Here is a 22,020-nt window from a genome sequence, read left to right as displayed (position 1 = left end):
GACTGCATCGATGCAGAAAGCATCCTCACAATCTTCACAACAGCCTTGTACCATAGCAGAAAATTTACATGAAGTTATGGAAAATTTTCCAATGTTTTAAAATAGACACCGAACACCATTAGTTCTCAGTTAGTGTATGAGGAACTCTATCAGAAAATGAAGGGGACAGACTGCTTTTTACCACAGACAGCTGGAGCTGTGTGAAGGAAATTAGGTTATGTTTATCATCTTTATAACACCATAACCATCAGATCAATGAGTCATTTGGTTTTTATGTGAACTGCCGACACAAATAAAGAAGACACATCACCTGACATGCAGAATCATTTTTCAAGGTCACCTCAACAGCACCAAATGTCACCAAGCACGTTTTCGCAAGAGTTCCACATTTAAACAAATTAAGGCTTGCTTGCAGGTCCTAAATGGGCCCCTCGTGTATGTCACAAAACGAGATGGTGATCGGACAAAACTGAATCAGAGACACAAAATCAAACAAAAAAAAAGAAAGAAGAAGAGACAAACAGAACATAAAGGACCTCAAAGAGCAATGAAAAGTTGGAGAGGGTGCATTTATGATCAGTGGTGCAAAATGAGATATGAAACAAAAACCGAGACACAGAAAGATAAAGAGATTAAAAAAAACAATCAAATGATACACAAAGATCCAACATAGGATAAAACATGACTGTAATGAGACAAAATGTTGTAGAACATCAGCAAACTGTCTATTTGGTGAGACAAAACTACCAAAACTCTGCGTGGTTTTCAGCTTCTCTGTGGGATGAGTGAGGAAGATACATGTGCCCAGAGGCCCTAAACTTTCATAATCCGTCCATGCATTTTGCATGTTGTGTATGTTCAGGTCTTTTATCGTCTCAAATTATTAAGGCCTAAATGGAAGAAACTTACCGCAACAAAGCGCTAAGACTTACTAATGAGCAGAATTATCACTACAGATGTAAGGCAATGGCGGTGACAGAAAACCTGTTTCTGTACAGGTATTATAAATAGTCCTGAGGGGAGGATGTGCATGTCTGACCACATTTCACAATAATGCATTCAGTAGCCGCCGAGATATCAACCTCTGATTTCCTGTCATTGTTACTCATCACAACACTGAACTATGTAACCCTTTGAGGTTGCTTGGTTTGGCCTTAAAGTTGAATGCAATCCAACATACAACACTTTCTCAGCAAAAAAAGAAACATTACATACATCATAAAAGGATGATTTATTGCATGATGCTCATTTTAATGTTTGATGACAACAGTTCTCCAAGAAGTCTAGAAAATCATGTTTTTCCTTTCTTTACTACCTGCTGGTAGTATCTTTGGTTTCAGGTGGGCAATAGTACAATGGCAACACAAAGAAGGAAAAAGGCAGTACATGCAGTGAAAAAGTCCACTACAGGAGCAGTTTTTGTTCATCTTCCGTTTGAAAGTATTTTGAATATGATTTCCTTGTTGTGAAGTGAAAAGAGTAAAACTGCCAATATAAAAATTTATTTTTTTAAAAGAAAAAATCGATTTTGCTGACAAGCTGAGGGCCTGTTGTTTCGCTCCTGATCTGCATAAAATATATTTTCTCCAATTATATAAATCTAAACATCTAAACAAAATATTCCTTCCCCACCCTACTTATTTAACCTCTGGGAGTTTCTGTTACAAGTTTCATTCCTTGGTCTCTACAGACTGCACTGTGTCTCCTTCGTCTCTATGTGTCTCCATGTGTTTTTTCAGTTTGGCCTTAGATGCGAACGTCATCATGCACCGCTCGCAGCGCGGCTTCACCCGCTTTAAGCCAGAATGGCTGCGTTTGTGTCGTGCCAGCTCGGACGAGCTCTTGAACTTCAGCTCGCATGTGTCGCAGGGATACGGGCGTTCCCCCGTGTGGATTCTCTGATGCAACTGAGCCTCACTGAGGGTGAGGAAGGACTTCTCACAGTGTCCACAGGGGAATGGCCGCTCTCCTGTGTGGATCAGGTTGTGTCTGGTGAGGGCGTAGGGTTTGGTGAAGCCCTTCCCGCAGTAAGTGCAGGGGTAGGGGCGGGCCCCAGTGTGTGAGACGATGTGCTCTTGCTGTGTTTTCTTGCTCTTAAAGCGCTTCCCGCACTGAGGGCAGGAGTACGGCCTGTCGTCCACGTGTGACCTGTGATGTTTTGAGAGCTCGCCCTGTGACAAAAAGCCTTTCCCGCACTGAGAACAGAGGAAGGGTTTCTCCCCGGTGTGCATCCTCTCATGTCTGGCCAGCACAGACACCAAGGTGAACCTCTTTGGGCAGTGGGAGCACTGGAAAGGGCGCTCACCCGTGTGAACACGGAGGTGTTTGATGAGCATGAAGCGCAGCGAGAATCGTTTGCTGCACTGGTTGCACTGGTAGGGTCGCTCCCCAGTATGGGTGGACAGATGTCTCTTAACGTCAGACCTCCGAGTGTACGTCTTCTCACAATGTGGACATTTAAACTGACGCTTCACCTGATGCATCTGCCTGTGCTGAGAGCGTGCGAGTAGGGTGTCGAAGCCTTCGCCGCACTGCTGGCAGATGTAGCGTTTAGCGGTGACGTGGGACTTCCTGTGCTCCAGCAGCTCAGACGGAGTCGGGAAACTCTGACTGCAGATGGAGCACATTTGAGGCAGCTGGCTCTCCTGCGAGTGAGACTTTTTATGGTGGACAGTCAACGCCCTCAGGTTAGCGAAGGAGCTCCTGCATACCTGGCAGGTGAAGGAGATGGCTACGCCGTGATGTTTGCTCTCGTGCTTCGCCAGATCCCACGAGTGCTGGAAGGTTCGGTCACACTGCGAGCAGTGAAACGGTCTCTCTCCCGTGTGAGTGAGCTGGTGTCTCCTGACATCCGATGTCCGGGTGAACGTCTTACCGCATGTTTCGCATGTGAGTGATCTCTGACGGCCGTGCAACTGAGAAACACTCTCTCTGCTTTGCTCTGGCTGCTCTGCTTTTCTCTCCTCCGAGTTTCCTCTGGGAAAAAGTTTAATAGATGTAAATATTTCATCTGTGCTGGAGGGGGATGGTGTAAATTTAACTCCTGAGAGAGTCCTGTATGCTTCTTTGCGAACGCTCTGCATGTGGAAGTGTGGAGGACTGTTTTCATCCGAGTTATGGAAAGGACACTGCGAGCAGGTGAAGATGATAGACGTCATCTCGTGTGAATCTCCTGCATTAAAATAAAGGAACAGATACATGAGTGGATTTATTTAAGAAGTTCAACATTGTTTTCTTCTTGACATCACATCACCTTTGTCAGATCCTTTGATGGCTATCACAGAAGGGGCAGCTGATCCATCAGCAGTGCTCCTGGAGAAATCAAAACACTGTGTCACAATATTTAAAGGAAAATCTCTCAGACTTCTCACATTTTTGTGATATGAACAAGTAGAAGAAAGTGTAACAGGAAACCATAAATGTTTAATCAGAATGCTAAAGTACATAAAGCACATAAAAATCCTTTCAAAGTCTGTCATCTTGTCCTGGGATACAGCAGTTTATATGCACTCATCATAGGGATTAATATCATGGTAATTTCGAGCTTTTAAAGAATTGGGTGCACAAGTACAACAAATTCTTGCTTTTTAAAGTAATTAAATATGTATGCTGTACAATCATTTCACCTTGGAAAAAGAACAAATCAAGGAAATCATTAAAAGCTCAAAATTACCCCGATATTCATGTCCACAATGACTGCATGCAAACTTGATCTGCAGATGAGAAGCTGCTCATATCTGTGTACTAAATATGCTCCAGTGAGCACAAAGACGTTAAAACCAGGGAATCGTCCAGCCTATAACATGTTAATTAGTGAGGTTTTAGCAGTGCTGACGGGCAGATTTATTTATTTTTTAACATTTGCACCGATCCAGAGCAAGCGTTTAAGGATGCTGGGTGTGGCTTCACATTTACCAACCAGACATGACAGTAATGACCTATTTTCTTATATTATTTTAACCGTGACCAGGAATATTTTAACCATACTTAAATGGATGAGCATGAATTAAAAAGTGCATCTTTAGATTATAATAGCTATACCCAAGATCAACATAACCAAATTAATCAGATTTTTTTTTGTTATTCTAATAAGGTGTACATTTCTGCTAAAGATATTTGGAATGAAAATAATGTTTTTGTACATTTTTGGTTCTTCAGGATTTTCTCTTGTTGTCCTTTTTATTTTACACGTCTCGTTGCAACTCGGCGAAGTCTTTAGTTGCAGACGTGTGGATCTGCGCATGTTTCCTGACGTGTCAGACTCCTGTGCTTCCGACATTTCGGTCTGGATTTCTGCCATTTCTTGAGCAGAAAATGAATTATCTTTCAGGTCTGCGCATATATTTCTCTCTATGCCTCCAAGCTGGAACTCATCTGTCACTTCTTCTGCAATGACTTCCCGTTTCCCTTTAGTCACTTGGTCACTTATTTCAAGCCCTTCATGGCTTTTTCCTTCATCTGTTCCCTTTCCTGGTTCAAGATCGTCATTTATGGATGACTGGTTGTTCTTTTCTGTAAGTACGTCTTGCCCCCTTAATGCAAAGGTTCTCGTCAACGTCTCCAAAGCTTTCGCTACATCCACAGTCTCACTCGTTTCTTCAGCCCTCACCGCAGGAGCCTCTTCGTCGCCAGCGCTATCAGCACTTACAGCCACTATCTCCTCTTCATAGAAATCTGTCTGAACTTGAACTGCAGCCGACTCCATCATTTGCTCATCCACCTCAGCTGCTCCGACTTCCACTTCAGTGTAAACGGTGACCACGCTGTACTGGTCGGTTCCCACTAAAGTGACTGGGTTCAATACGTTAGCGTAGTTATGGATGGCGTCCAGTCCAACTGATACGTTTGTCTTTTGTGAGGGAGGGATTGATAATGCAGACATGATGGAGTTACCAGCAGTGGAAGAAGGACCGTCTGCAAAAAAGAGACTCATCAGCTACTGCAGAGAGAGACATATGTGAACAAAATCTCTCAATTCATTTTATTTATATAGTGCCAATCAAAACAGACTCAGGTACTAGGAAGTAAGAGTATAAAGTGTATACTAATAATAGTACACACACACACACACACACACACACGTATATAATACAAACAAATGTATTTAGGTGCGATGAACACGACATCTATTGTATCTGTTATTAAACATTTAGTTGACGTGTTACAAATATGTGGGAATCAAAGTAGGTTAAAGCCTGGTTACACTATCATTTTGTGGTATCAGTCTAAAACATAAATATATACAATAGAATATGGAATGACTGAGTTCATTTATATGCAAAGTAATATGATGTATTTGATTGTATTTCCAAGCCAATTCAACCTTTTCTCTCAAACCTTCTCTTCAAAACATTGAACCTGAGAGGACACTTAGATATATTCTCAGAAATTGTCATTTAAAGTTTGCTGATAAAAGCATTAGGAAGTCACGAGCACCTCTATATTTTGGTGTCAAAATTATGTTAACATACTGTAATACACAATTCACTCAAACATGGCAAACAAGAAGAGGATTAAATACATTTAGTTTTGTTTATACAACTTGTGTTTTTTAATTTCTTTTGGCATAAAAAAGATTAAAAATATAATTTATTACATTAGGAAATGTCACTAAAATAGCTTTGTCACTTAACAGCCATCAGGTCACCCCTATCCCACTTTGAGCTAAGGTTGAGTTAATATTCACCTCTCTTCGTGGAATTTTCCCCGTTTAGAAAAACCAAATGGAAAATCCCATCAATGAATAACTGCAAGGCCAAAATGTATGAAGGAGACTTCATTTGAAAAATAACAACTTCTAGTTTCTGGAAATGTATTTGTTTAGCATGTGAGTGAAACATCACCTAACCCCAAATGGTTTGCTGGAGATTTGGTGGGTGTTTAGACTTTAGATAATTCAATTCAATTTTATTCATATAGCGCCAATTCAGTCGCCTCAAGGTGCTTTATATCGTGATGGAAAGACCCTCCAATTTTAGAAAGAAACTGACAATCACGCAACCACCTATGAGGACAAAAAAAAGTATTTAACAGAATGAAACCTCACGCAGAAATAGGCTGAGGGAGGTGCTGTCAGTGCTGTCACAGTTGAGTTAAGGAAAGCAAACCAGTAGTCTAAGCCTATTGCATCACAATGAGTCCACTAGGGTCTATTTGACATAATCTGGTCATCAGATGGTGATTGTGAGGGTTACATGGAGATGTGATCCTCACATATTGAAATGCACCAACTATACATGCATACCAGGTGGACTTTAAGTGGGCTTTTAACAAGTAAAACAGGAATGAGTGCTCGGCTGTTGGTGCTTTAGCTGTTCCTCTCCATAACAGAGTAAAATCAAGGCCTAAGGGAGGATTCAGAGTCACCTGATCCAGCTCTAACTATAAGTTTTATCAAAAAGTAAAGTTTTAGGCCTAATCTTAAAGGTAGAGAGGGTGTCTGTCTTCAGAATCCAAACTGGGAGCTGGTTCCACAGAAGAGGGGCCTGATAGCCGAAGACTCTACCTCCTATTCTACCTCTAAAAACTCTAAGAACCATAAGTAAGCCCGCAGAGAGAGGGCAAAGACCTCATTAGGTAATATGACACTAATAGGTCTTTAAACAGGGCCTGTTAAGATAAGCATTATATCTCAGAAAGTTCTGATAAAGTGCATTACTATACACTACAAACCTGTTGCTATGAATTTATCCACTGATCTTGAAATATTAAGAAGTGAGAACTAATTATGCAACTTTAAATCTGACTTTTTAACCCAGCTGTGATGATGCAACATCTTGCTTCATAGTTTTGTTGATTGTGAAAACTGCTGCAGCTCTACTTAAAGTAAAGCGCTATACAAATACAGGCCATTTTACTTACATGCCATTTTCAGTAGTCCTGAACTTTTGTAGTGCTGGTAGATAAAGCTCAGATCTTCAGTTGACAACTGAATGCATTCCCCCAAAACAGAAGGAGCTGAGTCCAGCCAGGCTACAGTCTGTAATCACAGCACAATGTTAATATAACCCGCTGAAAATCACCTGAAACAATTATGTTATCTGACTGAATACCTGCTTTAGGTCTGGTACTGGAAGCAACTTTTCCAGCTTGGAGAGCAGATTCCATAATAACATATTTAGTGCTGAGTCATACTGTGGACCGTATTCCACTGGAAACACTTCCTGTAAGATAATAAGATGTTATTTTTATTCTGAGCATTTTCAAGCAAAGATATGAAATACTAAAATATGTCCTACCTGAAAAAAATATGCCCTCTCAATTGGATCTTTCAGCAGACTTTGAACCAGAGCGACAAAAGTAGACTCTGTTGTTTTCACCTCTGCATCCCTATACTGCAACAAATTGAAGTGATATCTTGAAAAAAGTACTGGGCACACTTTATTTTATCCGCTTCTCTTTAACGTACTTACATCTGTGTTTTCAGAGGTTACTGGGAGTCTGTCCAAATGGCTCTGGATTGCTTGAGAATCAACAGAACCGCGTGTCGAGCCTTTGCAAAGCTCCAGTATCAACTGAAATATCAATAAACTGAGTTTTTACAGAATCAACGCAGCAAAATAAACATACATGGATGGCATGTCAGCCAGACTACCTCCTCACCCTCGCTCTGAGTCCGAGGATGAGCTGGGCTCTCTGCCTGTGGCTGATCAAACCAGGAATCGCCTCTGTCACTGTGAACACGAACTCCTGCAGCTTCTGGTAGTTCATCACATCTTTCTGCTTCACCAGCTGCCACATGGAGGCAGACAGAAGCTGCAGAGGTGGCACCAGGAGTTGGAGGGATGAGAGAGACAGGCTTGGATCTAAAACATAAAGGTGTAATGTAACAAATGGTCTTTAGAGGGCAGCAATCAGCTTTAAACTCCAGAACTCACATTATAACAATACATATGTTATTCATTTAATTCAGTGCTGTTCATATATTACTATGGTAATAATTTTCTCAGGTAAAGCAGTGCACACATATGTATTTTTTTTTTTGCCCTGCATTTAAACAGCCATAAGCTTGGGAACCCGAATAATTGCTGGGCCGCCCTTAATAAAAGGAGTTTTAAATTGCGATTCTTCAAATATATCATCACCTATGGTTTAGACAATAAATTAAGCATAATACTTGACAGAATAATAAAAAAAAAACTGAAAATAATTGATTTATTTTTCATGCTAAAGCTTAAATCGTGCGTATCACGATTCCTTTAAATAGACGGCCCCCGCTAACTGTGTAACCGGCATAGACGTAGCTTACTTTATATCGCAGCTGGTTCAGATTGCCACTGTACCCACCGTTTGTTTTCTCTGCAGAGTCGAGAACCTCCATGGGTGCACTGTGCCTCTTGTGGCGCCGAAAATTAGGTGTTAAGTTGTTTTGTTTTAGTTAGCAGCTAACATGCGCTGTTCGGACGCAAGCACCGTTTCCTCAACGCTTATACTCCGATTCCGCTTTTCAAAATAAAAATATCAAAGCTGACAGGCGACTTGTCTCGCTGACATTAATTTCTTACAGTTTTGTTTTTAGTTGGAAGACAAGATAGGACAGACTTTCCTAATCCTACAAATCCTAAAAAATTTGTAATTCAAATGTTACATAAATTAAAAAGTAAGTAAACAAGTAAACATTGCATCTGCATGCCTTTCCCCAGCATGAAGCTATACTGCTGCTTACTGATCGTCACCTCTCTTCTTAACCTAGCTTGTAGAATTCCTTCTCATAGCGTCACGGTTTGGCACATCAGCCTTATCCCTCTGTAGTTACTACAGCTCTGTACATCACCCTTGTTCTTGGCAGTCAGTACCACGATATTCATGTCCATGTAAAAAAACAAAACAGTAGACCGTAATAAAGTAAAAATATCTCCTATCTAACAAAGCAAGATTTAAAGAATTAAAATTTGCAACAATATAACTCCAAGCATTCTTTTAACTGAGATTTTTTTTAATTTAAAAAGCATGAACATTATCTGATAATGAAGACCTCATTGTTTGAGTTCATTGTTTTGCTTGCCTCCTATAATCTGTTCTTTATTTTTTGTTGTCAAAAACCTATAAATAAATAACTAAATAAATGCAAATTCTATACAACAATGATATTTTCATGGCTAAATTACAATTAGCTCCGAATGTAGCAAAAGTTCAACTTTTACTTTGAAGTAACACCCAACCCACCACCCCCTCTTAACTTTATTTTAACACAAACAATTTACAGAAAAATACAAACATGGCGGTTGACAGTGCATATAATTTAGGTAAAGCGGGGAACAAGAAAAAATACAGGGTTAAAAAAAAATACAGGCTCGAGGGTTTTTGAAGTGCGACTTCGAGGCAGACTTCTGCTACGCAGTTGGTGACGTCAGGACGTGATCACGCAACCCAGAGTCACGTGAACCGTTTCACATATGTAAATGTTTTAATAACCTGTTTTCGGTCTTTTTTGCAGTGAAATTTCTTGCTGCTGAATTTGAAAGTGCACTTTAATCTTCAGCCATCCAACATGGACGAGGACGGGCTGCCCATCGTGGGCTCTGGAGTCGACCTTACCAAGGTTGGCGTTGACTAGTTAGCTAACATAGCTATTTGAGTAGCTGGTGAGGAAATGAAAGCAGGCACAAGCAGAGCTGCTTGACATATGTTTTGTTTAAGAAGTAAGATAACACAAAGGCTGTTTATCGGTGATAGAAGCCTATAGCTTGTAAGTCATTAACAGATATGACTGTCGCAAGCGCTTGTAGTTCAATTTCCCTGATAAATGTGGGATTTTTTTTTCTGAAGTGAATATATGTTGTTTCTACACTTGATCTTCCAGGTTAACAGATTTAACCTTTGCAAAGAGATATACTTACGCTTATCTTTTTTTAAACAGTTTTGTTTAAAATAAATCTATGAAGTGAAAATGTCTGTCTTTTGTATAAATAACTGTTTTTCGGGAAGGGATGCTTTTTATTTTATTAACCGTTCTGGGCAATATTAGCTAATCTAAAATGCTGTTTTGCTCTTGTGAAATATAAGTGGTATATTTTGCATTCAGCATTTGAAGTTGCCTGTGAATGACTGTCAGTATGTTAAACTTGTTCTACTCATTATTTTTTTTCACAAGAATAATAAAAATATTTTTGCATCACGTTTAAAAGCAAGATACTTCACAAAAAACTGATTAAAAGGTTATAAAAGACAGAAAATGAGAAAATAAAAAGAAAGCAAAACATAACAATAAAATATGAAATGGCATATATATCGTTTGGAGACAGCACTACTAAAGAAGTTGTTAAAAAGATGAAAATGTTCAGATTTTGATTGGGAGTGATCAGGGTGGACCTGGAGACAAGGCGGACATGGTTTGGATGTGCAGAGGAGGGATATATTGGACAAAGGGTGTTAAACGTGGAGCTGCCTGGCAGGAGCAAAAGGGAAAGACCACAGAGGGGGTTCATGGATGAAGTGAAGGAGGATGATTTTCAGGGCAGGGTGAAGTGGAGGTGAATGATCTGATGTGCCGACACCTAAAAGGAGCAGGGGAAAGAAGATGTGTGCAGCCTAGGGAGGAGAAGTTGCTTTAAGGGGAGATTGGACTGGGAGTTGTTTCATTTCCTTGTTATATTACACTTGTTCCTTCTACCTTAAATTCCTTTTCCTGTGTTTCCTTCAGGTTCCTGCGATCCAGCAGAGAAAAATTGTTGCCTATCTCAATCAATTTGTTGCACACACTGTCCGCTTCCTTAACCGCTTTTCCACAGTGTGTGAAGAGGTTTGTTTATCTTTATTTCTCTTCTGTTCTCGTCATGAAACAAAAAATGTCTGTAACACTTAAATCCTGAACTGTTGTATAACATCTTCCCCCAGAAACTTGCAAACATATCTCTTCGCATACAGCAGATAGAAACCAGCCTGTGCATTTTGGAGGCCAAGGTGAGTTCTGAAGCCTCTGCAGGCTGCAGTGCAACATTATCTTAATTTCATGCCAATTTACTTGATATTTATGGAGCAATATTGTGCTCTGTGTAGTTGTCTTCCATTCCTGGACTGGAGGACGTCACAGTCGAAGGACTCAGTAAGCAGCAGCAGACTGCACAGGCCAATGGACCCATCATCCCCAATCAGAGCCAAATCGATGGTCCAGTAGCAGCGCCTCAAGAAGAGGTAGATACACAAACTCGTACACATGGAAACATAGCTCCATCCAGCTTCGCTGAACTGCAAAGTCGAGGATTTTTTTTGACAGTTTTAAAAATAAACCTGTGAGCAGACAAAGGTTTCAAAGCACCCCCAAGACCACCTAATTAGAACTTAATATCTGACCTGTTTAGTCCATTTTCAACTTGACAATCCCACATTGAGAGAGGCTCCTCTAATATATCTTTGACACGATGGGAGCCAGAGCAGCTTTTCTCTTCTGTATTTGTTGTCCAGACATTCAAGTAAAAATTTCCACTGTTTTGACTACAGTGGGATGATGTCCCACCACATGTGGTTTTTGTTTTTCTTCCTCTAGATGAAGAAAGGGAATATTTCCATGGAGCTTTATCTGGCTGAAGTTCAGTTGTTTCCAGAGTAGCTCTTTTAATGCAAGAGAGCCAGTAAAGAGAAAAAACTGAAGTAGTTGAAGACAAATTAAACTTTGGTGTTTTTTCTTTTTGGGAATATAATCAAATTGTAGTGGTTTTGATGACCTCCACCTCTGTTACTGAAGTGAAAATGAAAGAACTTCAAAGCAGGAATCTCCCACTTGTATTATTTATATCTACCAGTGGAGCAATTTTAAAAAAGAGCCACATGAAGATAGTTTAGGGTAAATGAGATGATGAAAAGAGCATAAATGTTATTTGAAAGATCCCTTGCAAAGAGGACCTCAAACAGAAAACTTTTACAGGCTTTCATTTCTCTTATTGTGAAACATTTGCAGAAACATGTTGTGGAAAAGTCAAACTTTTTTATTTAAAGACAAAACATTTATCTTTTTACTAGGGGTGCAACGATACTCGTATCGATATTGAACCGTTCGATACAGTGCTTTCGGTTCGGTACGCATATGTATCGAACAATACAAATTTTTAAATTAATTTTATCAACTTTCCTTCTGACGATGCTGTCTGTGCTGAGCGCTGAGTGGATCTGCGCTCGACAGTGCAGCCTAGGCGGAGTAGTCGAACGCAGATTCACTGAGCGCAGGGCAAGCTAGCGAGACAGAAGTTAAGCTCTCCTTGCAACATGGCAAATTGAACCTCCCCCACCCTCATTCAGATGTGGTGTTTGGAACTATTTTGGTTTTCATGTGACGTATGACCCTGAAGGTAAGCGCGTCATGGACAAAAGAAAAACAGTATGTCGGTTGTGCCACGCAATGCTCAATTACATTGGTGGGAACTAGTGTGTTAGCGCAGTTAGCTCGTTAACGTGTTGACGCCGTCCAGCCCCACGCACGGGGCGATCCGTGGTAGCTCGTTAACGGAGATTTGCCGTGTTGTGGCTTTAACGCCATTTCAACGAGATTAACGCTGACAGCACTAGTGGGAACACAACGAATATGACTGCACATTTACTCCAACAGCATCCTAGTGCAAAGACAAGTGGAAGCAGACAAAAACAACAAGCACGGATGCTACAAACAAGAAGCGTATAGTATAGCTTTTATTTTGGAAAGAGCCATTTCTCTGTAATAAACTCTCCTTTCCAAAGATGAGTGATTCTTCAATCAGATTTTTTTTTATCCCTTTGTTGTTTCAGCAACATTAAATTTAAAAACTGTACTTTTGAGTTAAAATATATATTTATAATTTTAATAAATGACAAATTAAAAAGGCATGAACATTTTTTTTTGTATCGAAAAAATATCGAACCGTGACACCAAAGTATCGAACCGAACCGTGAATTTTGTGTATTGTTGCACACTTACTTTTTACAGTTAACACTTCATGCATTATTCTACCACAAAAGAGAATAGATGAGAGGGGGGGGCAACAAATCTCTGGAAAAGGGGAAAAGGGACCTGTTTAAGTAGAGAAAGGTGTGATGAATGACTGAATGCCAAAGGAGATGGTCTTACAGGGGAAGATTTATTTAAGCTAAATATCATCACTGAAATCCTGTACTATGAGATCCCACAGGGCTCCATCATAGGACCGTTGCTGTTTAGTGTATTCACCAATCATTTTTTATGATCTTGTTGCTGGGAGTGTTGCATGTACATTGTAATGTCTTTGAGCAAGTTGCTGTTAAGTTAGCATTCACCATTCAAAAAGTTATCAAATGCTCTGAGCAAATTTGCAGAGCGATCGGGTCCACCACAAGGGGGCACTGTAGCGTGCCTGAGCAAGGCACCACTTTTTTACAGTCTACTTTCCCTAACAGATAAAATAAAGCTTGGAATTTGCTTCCAAAGGATTTGCAGATTTGCACAGATTCTCTTCTCATGATTTGGATAAAAAAAGGATTTTGAGAATTAATTTCATTATAATTTTCTTTTTGTTTTTGCAAAATCTATTTGTTTTTTATTATATGTGTGTCTATGCACATATTTATTTGGTATTTCATCATGTGCATATCTGTTATTTGGTGATTTCACTGGTTTTTAACTGCCCAGGGCCTGCAGATGGACAGTAGTAGCTAGTAGCTAAATCTAATACAAAGCATCTTTTGCTTTCATGTGACTAATATATTTAGTACATGGTCCCTTAAAGAAATAAACAGGTAGCACTATGCCCCTAAACAAAGTGATGAAATGTGTATGTTTCCAGGTACTTCCAAAATTGTATCACCTGATTTAAAAACATATCTTAAACTATGAAAATGTAAAACCTGTCAGGATATCTACTGTCATCTAAACCGCTTCACTCTGCCTTCGTTTCTGTGCATGTGTCATGTTGCAGCCTGCTCAGACCACACCAGAAGCTTCAGCGACGCAAAAAGCAGAAGCGGCTGCAGAGAACGTCATGACGGTGGCCAAAGACCCGCGCTATGCCCGATACCTGAAAATGGTTCAAGTGGTGAGTTATTATTACTGCTGCTGTGGTTACCTGCGTAACGGTTTAGTTTTGTGCCTTAATGTGATGTTTAATGTGCCACAGGGGGTTCCGGTGATGGCCATACGGAATAAAATGGTCATGGAGGGTTTGGATCCCAATCTGCTTGAGTGAGCGTTTTTTAAATTACTGTTCTGGTTATTACCAGTTTTCTGATAAACTGACAAACAATATGTGACTTGTTCTCTGTTGACCATAGCACACCTGATGCCCCCGTGCCCGACGGAGGAACGAAGACCTCAGAGGACCAAGACGCTGCCGGCAGCAACTCTGATAGTGAATCATCTTTTAGTGACTGAAATTGCTCATTTGTCCTCAACACACAAAGTTTCCTCATCCATCGCTGTCTGCACAGCTTTAGGCCCGTAGCGAGGAAGTATGAGGTACCTGTTAAGGGCTTCGAAGGAGGTGGTGTGAATGTAGGTGCCTGAAACAGGAAATCCAAATTGAGTGACTGTAGTTTCAGTTTAAAAGAGCTGAACTGGTTCTCCTGTTTAGTCATTCAGTGACCTTTATTTTTGAAAAAAAAAAAATTTTCTCATAAATTACTTTTCAAGAGGAGGAGATCATTTTTTCCTCTTAATCATACAAGCAGCAGTCAGAAGATGACAGTAGCAAGTGTTTTAACAAAACCAAACCATATCACATAGAGGTCTTCTGTGGTAGTTGCACCACTGACTAATCACTAATGTCTAATGTCTGAAATGTTGTGTTCACACCAGCTGCAGAGAATATAGCTGGAAACCCATGAACATTCACTCTTAACAACCAGCAGGATGAGAAGGAATCAAGTTACAGTACATTAATTTAGAACTTAACATAATGTCCCAAACATTTACTCATGTTCATCTAAACCTTCTCCTTTTTCCTGTCTCTGTTTCAAAGCAAAGTTCAACTATACAGCTCGAGATTACCTCAAGTTTGTCTTTTATTTCTTATCGGCACTGAGGAGAATCTGAGGTCATGTAGCATGAAGTGAACTTTTTGGTAAAGTTGAAATATTTTAACTACTCCCCTCAGCTCACATCAGTTCTATGGAGGCTTATTACTGCCACTGAATTTTTTCCCATTGATAACTCAGACTTTCGGAACCTAATTAAATTTTTAAAAATGAAATAAAAATTGAAATTAAAATAAGTTTTTTTTTTTTTTTGAGTGGCGAAAACGAGCTTCCATAGATTTTGCCTCCGCATAAACTTTATTAATAGGAAGAACAAATATGTTGGTATTTTCAATGTTGGATTATGTTCATGTGCATTCAGGGGTAAATTAAATCTTTGGATCTTGAAACGCTTTTCTCTCTATTTTTAAAAAAAAATTGTACTGTTGTTTAATTATTTTTAAGTTAGAAGTAAATACGTAACAGTTCTAACACAAAGACTATATATCATTTACATCCTATACTATATACAGTATAGTCTTCACCATGCCTGGTGAAATGTAATAATAAAGGAAAGTCCAGTGCAGCAACTGAACTTGGATATACATCACAGTAGTGACGTGGTGTATTTTTTTTTCATTATCAAAGAGATCAGACTTGTGGCAAAAAAAAGAAAAAAACTTATCTCGGTTTTGTTATTTATCCACTCTAAATAAAAGCAGAGGTATGAACTGATCTGATCTGTGGTTTAAATGGGAAGAATTAAATGGGAAGATTCACACTTCTTACATGTGTTATACTATAAATGCTTTTTGTTTTCACTCTAAAGTGCTTAACTATCTCACCTAAGGTTTGTATTACACTCCTGAATATGACTTCCTGATTGTGCTGGCTGATGCGTTCATCAGCCAGGTGTGCTTGCATTTCGAGCTGCCCTCACGTCTGTGTTTACCCAGCAACGTGTCGTACTTGGACGAGGCTCAATGAGAAACCTATGACTGATCTCATTCATGGAACCTGTCATATCTGCATCAACTCACACAAAGGAAAAGTTGCTCTGCAGCTGCTAATCAGGCTCACTTATAATAATTTCCTCACTCTGTATGATGTATGGGTATGATTTTTTTTTTATTTTTTAAAGAGATGGAGGTGAAAAAAATGATTTTACATTACATAAATTAAATGTAGTATAAGTGTCCACACCACCTTTATTCGAGCAACAAATGTAGGTATCAGAGCGCCGTCTTTCGGAGACATCACAACATAAACACTTGCTGATTATGAGCAAAAGTGGCTAATATTTGCCATGTTATTCAGAAATGGTTTATTCTCCAATAATGGTAAGACTTGTGCAGTAATCTTTTTGATTATTGTGTAACCTTGATGGAAAAAGAGGATGCTGTTCAGACTAAAATATTCTTTATCAAGACTTTAAATCCGTACCTGCAGCACTGCCTAGTGCACTTTCATCCATTTAGTTGAATCTAATAATTTATAACAATAAAACTATTTTCTTTTTGATATTTGTTTGTTGTTTGATATTCAAATTCTTTGAAAAATGTTAATTTCCCAAAGCTGCTTAAGTTTTGATGTTTGATACAGAGAAATTAATTACTGTACTATTAAGACACTGAGTACTAATACACTCTACAGCCAGTCAGTCCAATGACATGCCTCTTGATCTTCACCTGGTTTTGTAGAGTTATGCTCTAGCTTTTGTAGGTGATGTGTGAACTGCAGTCTTTCTTGTGGTGTTTGTTGTTGGTAGGAAGTACGACTCTTCATCGTCATGTGATTCAAAGCTTGTGGGTACAAGCCTGAGAAAGAGGGGCAATCATGTCATCGCTGTCAGGGATAAGATGTCTTTTAACAGATGCTAAATTGAAGTGAGATAAGTGTGGAGTTGTACTGAAAAAACACCATGCTGGATCTGTGATTCTGCCTTAAATAAACACTCGTACACTTTTTCTTTTCTTTTTTTAAATATGTGCTTTTATTATGCATCTCAGCTGTGCATTACAATCTGTGTTGTAACTCATTTTATAAGCAAAAGTACAAAAGTAGTTCAGAAAAAACAAAAATAAAATGTTTCCCTCTTATAAAAACAGTACCTGTAGTGAAATGGTTACAACCTGTATACATCACTGCGCAGGATCCTTTTATTTTCTTTAATGTACAGTACGTTTATTCCAGCTCCACATTAACAGCTCCAGTCGAGAGCAGTTCAGCAGAAGTATGTGCCTGCTGCTCCGCTAAAACTTGACCACTTTTCTCAGTTTGCATGTCTCTCTGTCTGAGAGATTAAAGGTAATGAAACTTTCAAGTAGCCTTCTAGTTTGTTAATATCTTCCCTTGTTCCTTTTATGTAACAATCTCTAAATCACACATTTTTCTCAGAGTTTTACAGCCCTCTTCTAGTCTCCCAGTGATTTTACTTTGCTGATTTTTGGCTAAAACGGTGGCTCTTAATTTTAGATGTTTTCCTCTAAACATCTAAAAGTAAATAAATAAATTACGCCAAATTACACCAGCTGCAATGCCACAAACGTCTCACCCCACCCACCTGCTAAAATCAATATTTGGAAGATGGGTGTAGTCCAACACCCTTTAAGTATGGGGTGTCAAACATAAGGCCTGGGGCCAGAATCGGCCTGGTAAAGACTCCAATTTGCCACTCGGCAGGTCTGGAAAATGTGATGGAGTGCATAGACTTTGTACTTTTAACTGTATTCTGATATTTTTTTGAGCTTGGCAGACATACTACGCCAAAGTAATTCATAGATAAACAAGAAAATGACAGCAAGTTCCTGTTTTTTCACTGTCATCTATATAAATTCAAGCTTTTGACAGCGGACTGGACAAAGACTGTCTGGGTAATAAATTACCAAAAGCTTTTCTATGATTTTACATATTTATCATGTAATTCCACTGGTCCAGCTCATTTAAGATCAAAGTTGTCTAAAGTTTGCCATCCTTACTTTAAAGTCAGCCTGCACACCTAAAATGATCCATGACTCATACCTTACACACTTAAAAAACATATCTTTTTCTTACTAGGTACAAGATCCATACTTGGTACCAGAAACTTCTGCCTAGATTAAAACCGTACGATGTAAGGTTACAAGTGAAAAACCAGCCAGAAGCCCTATTGAATGAACCTCCAGAATTCCAGCTTTACTTTCGGTTCATATTGTATAATTCCTACTAAAAAGTAGCATAATTCCTATTACCTGTATGAAAATCTACATTTGTAGCAGCACCAGAGATGATTTGGAGTGTCTGCTAGCATGACTGAGAACGTGAACAGTATACAGTAACTCATGTCAGTCAGAAACACCATGTTGGACTTTTCATGAGGACAAATTCAAATACCGAAACCAAAACTGTGAATCTGAGCATCCACAGCAGGAGGTTTTCCTCCTTAATTTGATGTTGCAATAATGTGGTCATCCAATAAAACTGGGAATTCATAAACCTCTGCACAAAACCAACAACTAGTACACATTTACTGTCAGTCAAAGACAGGTCAGACTGCCAAGTAGCCACAGACATACTGAGTGGTCTGAGTGGTATTGTCATTTAGCCCCGAGTGCACCGATCATGTGCTTACTGTGTGATGAACTTCTCCTATGTAAAGTCAGAGCTCTCACAGAATGTGTCATGCTGGTGTGGCAACAGCAAAGTGCAAAGTAAGCAGGCAACATTAAGTACACTTGAAAATAGTTTGTGTAAAAACAATGTAATAATACAGTATTTGCATAGTTTTTCCATCTGTCACACGTGACAGACAGCCAGTTGTACTAAAATGCATAAATAGATATATTTTTAAGTATCTACTGTATTCTACCAAAATTTCAGCCAGGGGAAAATGGACAGGAATAAAGATACATACATAAAATGTAAATACTTATTTATCTTAATGTTTGTGGCCCAAAATGTTCCAAGACTAATCCTCAAGTTCTGCTTTCACCCGTAAGGTAAAGAACTGTAGGAGAATAAAAAAAGAAGAATTTTAGCAAATGAATAAATATATATTAAAAAACTATATACTATGTGTGACAGTGAGATACTGACCTTGAAATCATGAATGTATGTGAAGAAGAAGAAGACAAAGGTAAAGGCAACAATCCACTCGCATACTGCACTGGCTACATGGAAGGGATAGTCCTGCACGATGGAAACAGACGCTTAAATCAGAAAATTCTATGCATCTAATAATGATTATTATAATTTTTGGTCCATAAATGTTGGAACTTTCTGTCCAATGATGCCAAATATACTTCGACTAGTTTACTGTTAGAATACTTTTTTGCACAACTTCTCACATTTAGGCAGCGCAGATGAACAATGGACAATGGCAACGGTAAACAGTTCTCACATATTATCTGATATTGGCGTTTGAACATTATTTGCATCACCATTTGTTTTTCTCTGCTGCTTCTTTTCAGACTCTCTTAACTTCCACAAAAGGTTTCTAGTTCTTTTAGCTGACTCATGGCAGTGAGAAGTTTGTGTTATGCACACACTTCCATTTAATGCCAATAGTAAATTTACCAAAAATCATCACTGACATGTTGGGGAATGTTTGTTGGATCTATGTATTAGACCCCCCCCCCCCCCCCCCCCCCAAAAAAAACCCCCAAACATTTCCCACATTTTGACACTTTATGTCACTATTTTGACACTATACGTTTTATTCCTGATCTGTGCTGTGATCTGATGCAATGTGCTGACACACTGTGGCCTACCTTGTCATGCTTTTGTCTGTGCAGCTCCGTTTGTTTCACGTAAAATGCACAGATGACAGCTGAGTTATCCGTGAAGGAAAACACTGAGTCGATACAGGAAATGACACTAATCATAATATTCTGCAGGTCATACATTTACATATTGCCAAGAGAAAAATAAAGTCAAAAAAAAAGTTTATATATCAGGTTGTAATAAAAAGTCTGCCGGCCCTCAGCAGGGGTTAAAATTATGTAAATACAGTCTGACTTTGCTTTTATTACTTCTTATTTAGATTACTGAAACTCTTTATATGTTGGCTCTGATCAGTCTTTATTGCCTGCAAGCTTTTCGAAATGCAGCTGCTCGCCTTTTGACGGGAAAGAAACGACGTGAACACATTACACCTACACTGGCCTACTTAGACTGGTTTCCACTCCATTTCAGTATTCAGTTTAAAATTCTCTTACTTGATTTTAAGTCTCAAGGGTTTGGTGCCACACTTTTGAAACCCTGCAATCCTACCAGAGCACTGAGGCCTCTAAACCAGCTGCTCTTAAATAAGTCCTAATCCAGGCTTAAAAGCACAGGGGATAGACTCTTTTCAGTGGTGGCTCTTAATCGTTATAACAACTTGCTGTTTCACATAAGAGCTGCCCAGTCTCTCAATCATTTTAAAACCCTTGGCTGTTATTTATACTGCATATTATGTACAACTAAGGTTGTTTAAAACTTTGTCTTGGCTAATTTCAGGTGAATAGAACATAACATGATACACAGTGCTATTATTTATTTTAAAAGTCGATGTGAGGGACTAGTAAAAAAAGTTTCAGTACTACACTGCTTCTGCATTTCAGCTTAGTTTTTGTTATAAATAATATAAATAAATATAAATAAGTAAATAATGACGGTATAATACGTCACATATTATTGTTCATCTAAAGTTGTATTTAAATCATTTTCAAACCTAAGAAGGACCAGATGACTTATTTTTCTAAGTCCTGATATATGAAAGCTTCATCATCGTTATCATGATCACAAAGTTAAATCACACAGACATTTGAACACTCAAAAAGGATACTGGGTACAAATGCAACAGCAGCAAGGGAGGCGATAGCGACCCGCACACAAAACACATACTTGGAGCACCCATACGGATGGGCTTGAAATGATATAAAACACTGGAGGATAATGTACACAATGCCACAGACAAAAAACAGAATTGCTCCAATATCATGGACTATTTGCACTACTGTTTCCTGCAATCAAGAAAAAAGAAAAGAAAAGGCACCACTTGTAATTACACTGAATTAGTTGTGATGTGTTAAATGTGATTTTAATGTGAGTACATACTTGGAAAGTAGCAACAATGCACATGCCAAAACATGAGATCACACCAAGCCAAAGCGCTGCTTTGTTGAGGCGTGCGCTCACAGTAGTGGCGTCCTCCCTCAGCAATTCCACGTGCTTGTATCTGGCATAAATTGTGCCCACACCTGTGCAAAAAACACAGAGAGTCACGAGAGTGTGCAAACCTACACATTTACCCTAATCCATGAGTTGTACTTTCATTTTCTTAAAAAAGGGGAAATGTGAGAAGCATCTTTGGAAAGCATGCTTCCTCCTTAGGGAAAGCCCAGAGTTGCCTAAAAAGAGTCAGTTCACAGCGATGACACTGCAGATGTCCACACTGGAATTTCAAATACCTGCACATGCAGAAATAAAAGTCATCAGACCAAAAATGCAGCTTTCTGGGGGGCTGACACCTGTGTCGCTGAAAAGAAAAAGAAAAAGAGTAAAGACCCGTGCAGATTTTCAGTTCGGGTTAAACGTACAATACGTGGGTTGTGTGACTGTGTTTTGTACAATATTAAACATTTAGTTGCCTCTTCTTAACATAAAAGTCTTCTAATGAAAGCGAAGTGAAAGAACATTTTTCCGCTAGTCTCCTACAATAAACAGATGTGCAGGCTACACGCAGCTGGTGTTTGTTATAGCGGAAGAAACCGAAACTAAGACGTTTTCTCATGAAACGTTTTCCACGGCTCCGAATCAGGTTGAGCATGAGAGAAAGGCTGCTTTGTGTGAGCTCTTCAAATAAACTTACCTTATGTACGGGAAGATTACATCGACGTCGTGCCTGTAAATCGCGATGATATAACAAATAATGAAAGTGGCGGAAGACCAGACGACCAGGAACGCTGGCAGGACGCACAGACCTTGCTCGAACCAGTACATCTCCAGTTTTTGCGCTCAGCTTCAGGCAGACTTTCTCTCACGTATATATGCGCAGAGTAAACAGAGCCATGCGATAAGAAAAGCTGGTGTAGGAACAGGAGTGTCAGCTGCCGTCTGTGGTCTGCGAACGACAGTCACATGCAGCGGTGTGTGAGCAACAATGAA

The 22,020-nt window shown here is 39.2% G+C and overlaps 3 protein-coding genes across 4 annotated transcripts; 1 reads left to right on the top strand and 2 right to left on the bottom strand.

Moving 5' to 3' along the window:
• Window positions 1–142: 142 nt before the first annotated feature.
• Window positions 143–8,449, bottom strand: LOC146649863 (uncharacterized). 2 transcript variants are annotated; one of them, XM_085386674.1, is made up of 9 exons: window positions 8,287–8,449; window positions 7,603–7,805; window positions 7,413–7,514; window positions 7,239–7,334; window positions 7,053–7,163; window positions 6,862–6,979; window positions 4,143–4,914; window positions 3,254–3,312; window positions 143–3,172 (listed from the first exon to the last, which is right to left on the bottom strand). In XM_085386674.1, the coding sequence occupies exons 1-9, from the start codon at window positions 8,318–8,320 to the stop codon at window positions 1,671–1,673; spliced, it is 2,997 nt and encodes a 998-aa protein (XP_085242800.1). In that variant the 5' UTR covers window positions 8,321–8,449; the 3' UTR covers window positions 143–1,670. The 2 variants fall into 2 exon arrangements, with proteins under 2 accessions (XP_085242800.1, XP_085242801.1); XM_085386675.1 differs by lacking the exons at window positions 7,603–7,805; window positions 8,287–8,449 and having other exon boundaries at window positions 7,239–7,329.
• Window positions 8,450–9,353: 904 nt separating this feature from the next.
• On the top strand, window positions 9,354–16,741 carry washc3 (WASH complex subunit 3). Its single transcript, XM_085386924.1, has 7 exons — window positions 9,354–9,541; window positions 10,643–10,741; window positions 10,837–10,902; window positions 10,999–11,133; window positions 13,860–13,976; window positions 14,058–14,122; window positions 14,212–16,741. Exons 1-7 carry the CDS (start codon window positions 9,491–9,493, stop codon window positions 14,309–14,311), a joined length of 633 nt encoding a protein of 210 aa, XP_085243050.1. The 5' UTR covers window positions 9,354–9,490; the 3' UTR covers window positions 14,312–16,741.
• Window positions 16,741–22,020, bottom strand: dram1 (DNA-damage regulated autophagy modulator 1). The gene is made up of 8 exons (XM_085386923.1): window positions 21,725–22,020; window positions 21,324–21,391; window positions 20,971–21,113; window positions 20,699–20,876; window positions 19,641–19,699; window positions 18,967–19,059; window positions 17,923–18,877; window positions 16,741–17,265 (listed from the first exon to the last, which is right to left on the bottom strand). Exons 1-7 carry the CDS (start codon window positions 21,853–21,855, stop codon window positions 18,839–18,841), a joined length of 711 nt encoding a protein of 236 aa, XP_085243049.1. The 5' UTR covers window positions 21,856–22,020; the 3' UTR covers window positions 16,741–17,265; window positions 17,923–18,838.

The sequence above is a fragment of the Rhamphochromis longiceps genome, linkage group LG17 (assembly GCF_057381845.1).
Source record: "Rhamphochromis longiceps isolate RC_006_pf linkage group LG17, R_longiceps_female_GT1.1, whole genome shotgun sequence".
Classification (NCBI taxonomy): Eukaryota; Metazoa; Chordata; class Actinopteri; order Cichliformes; family Cichlidae; genus Rhamphochromis; species Rhamphochromis longiceps.
This window is presented reverse-complemented; position numbering and strand designations above follow the sequence as displayed.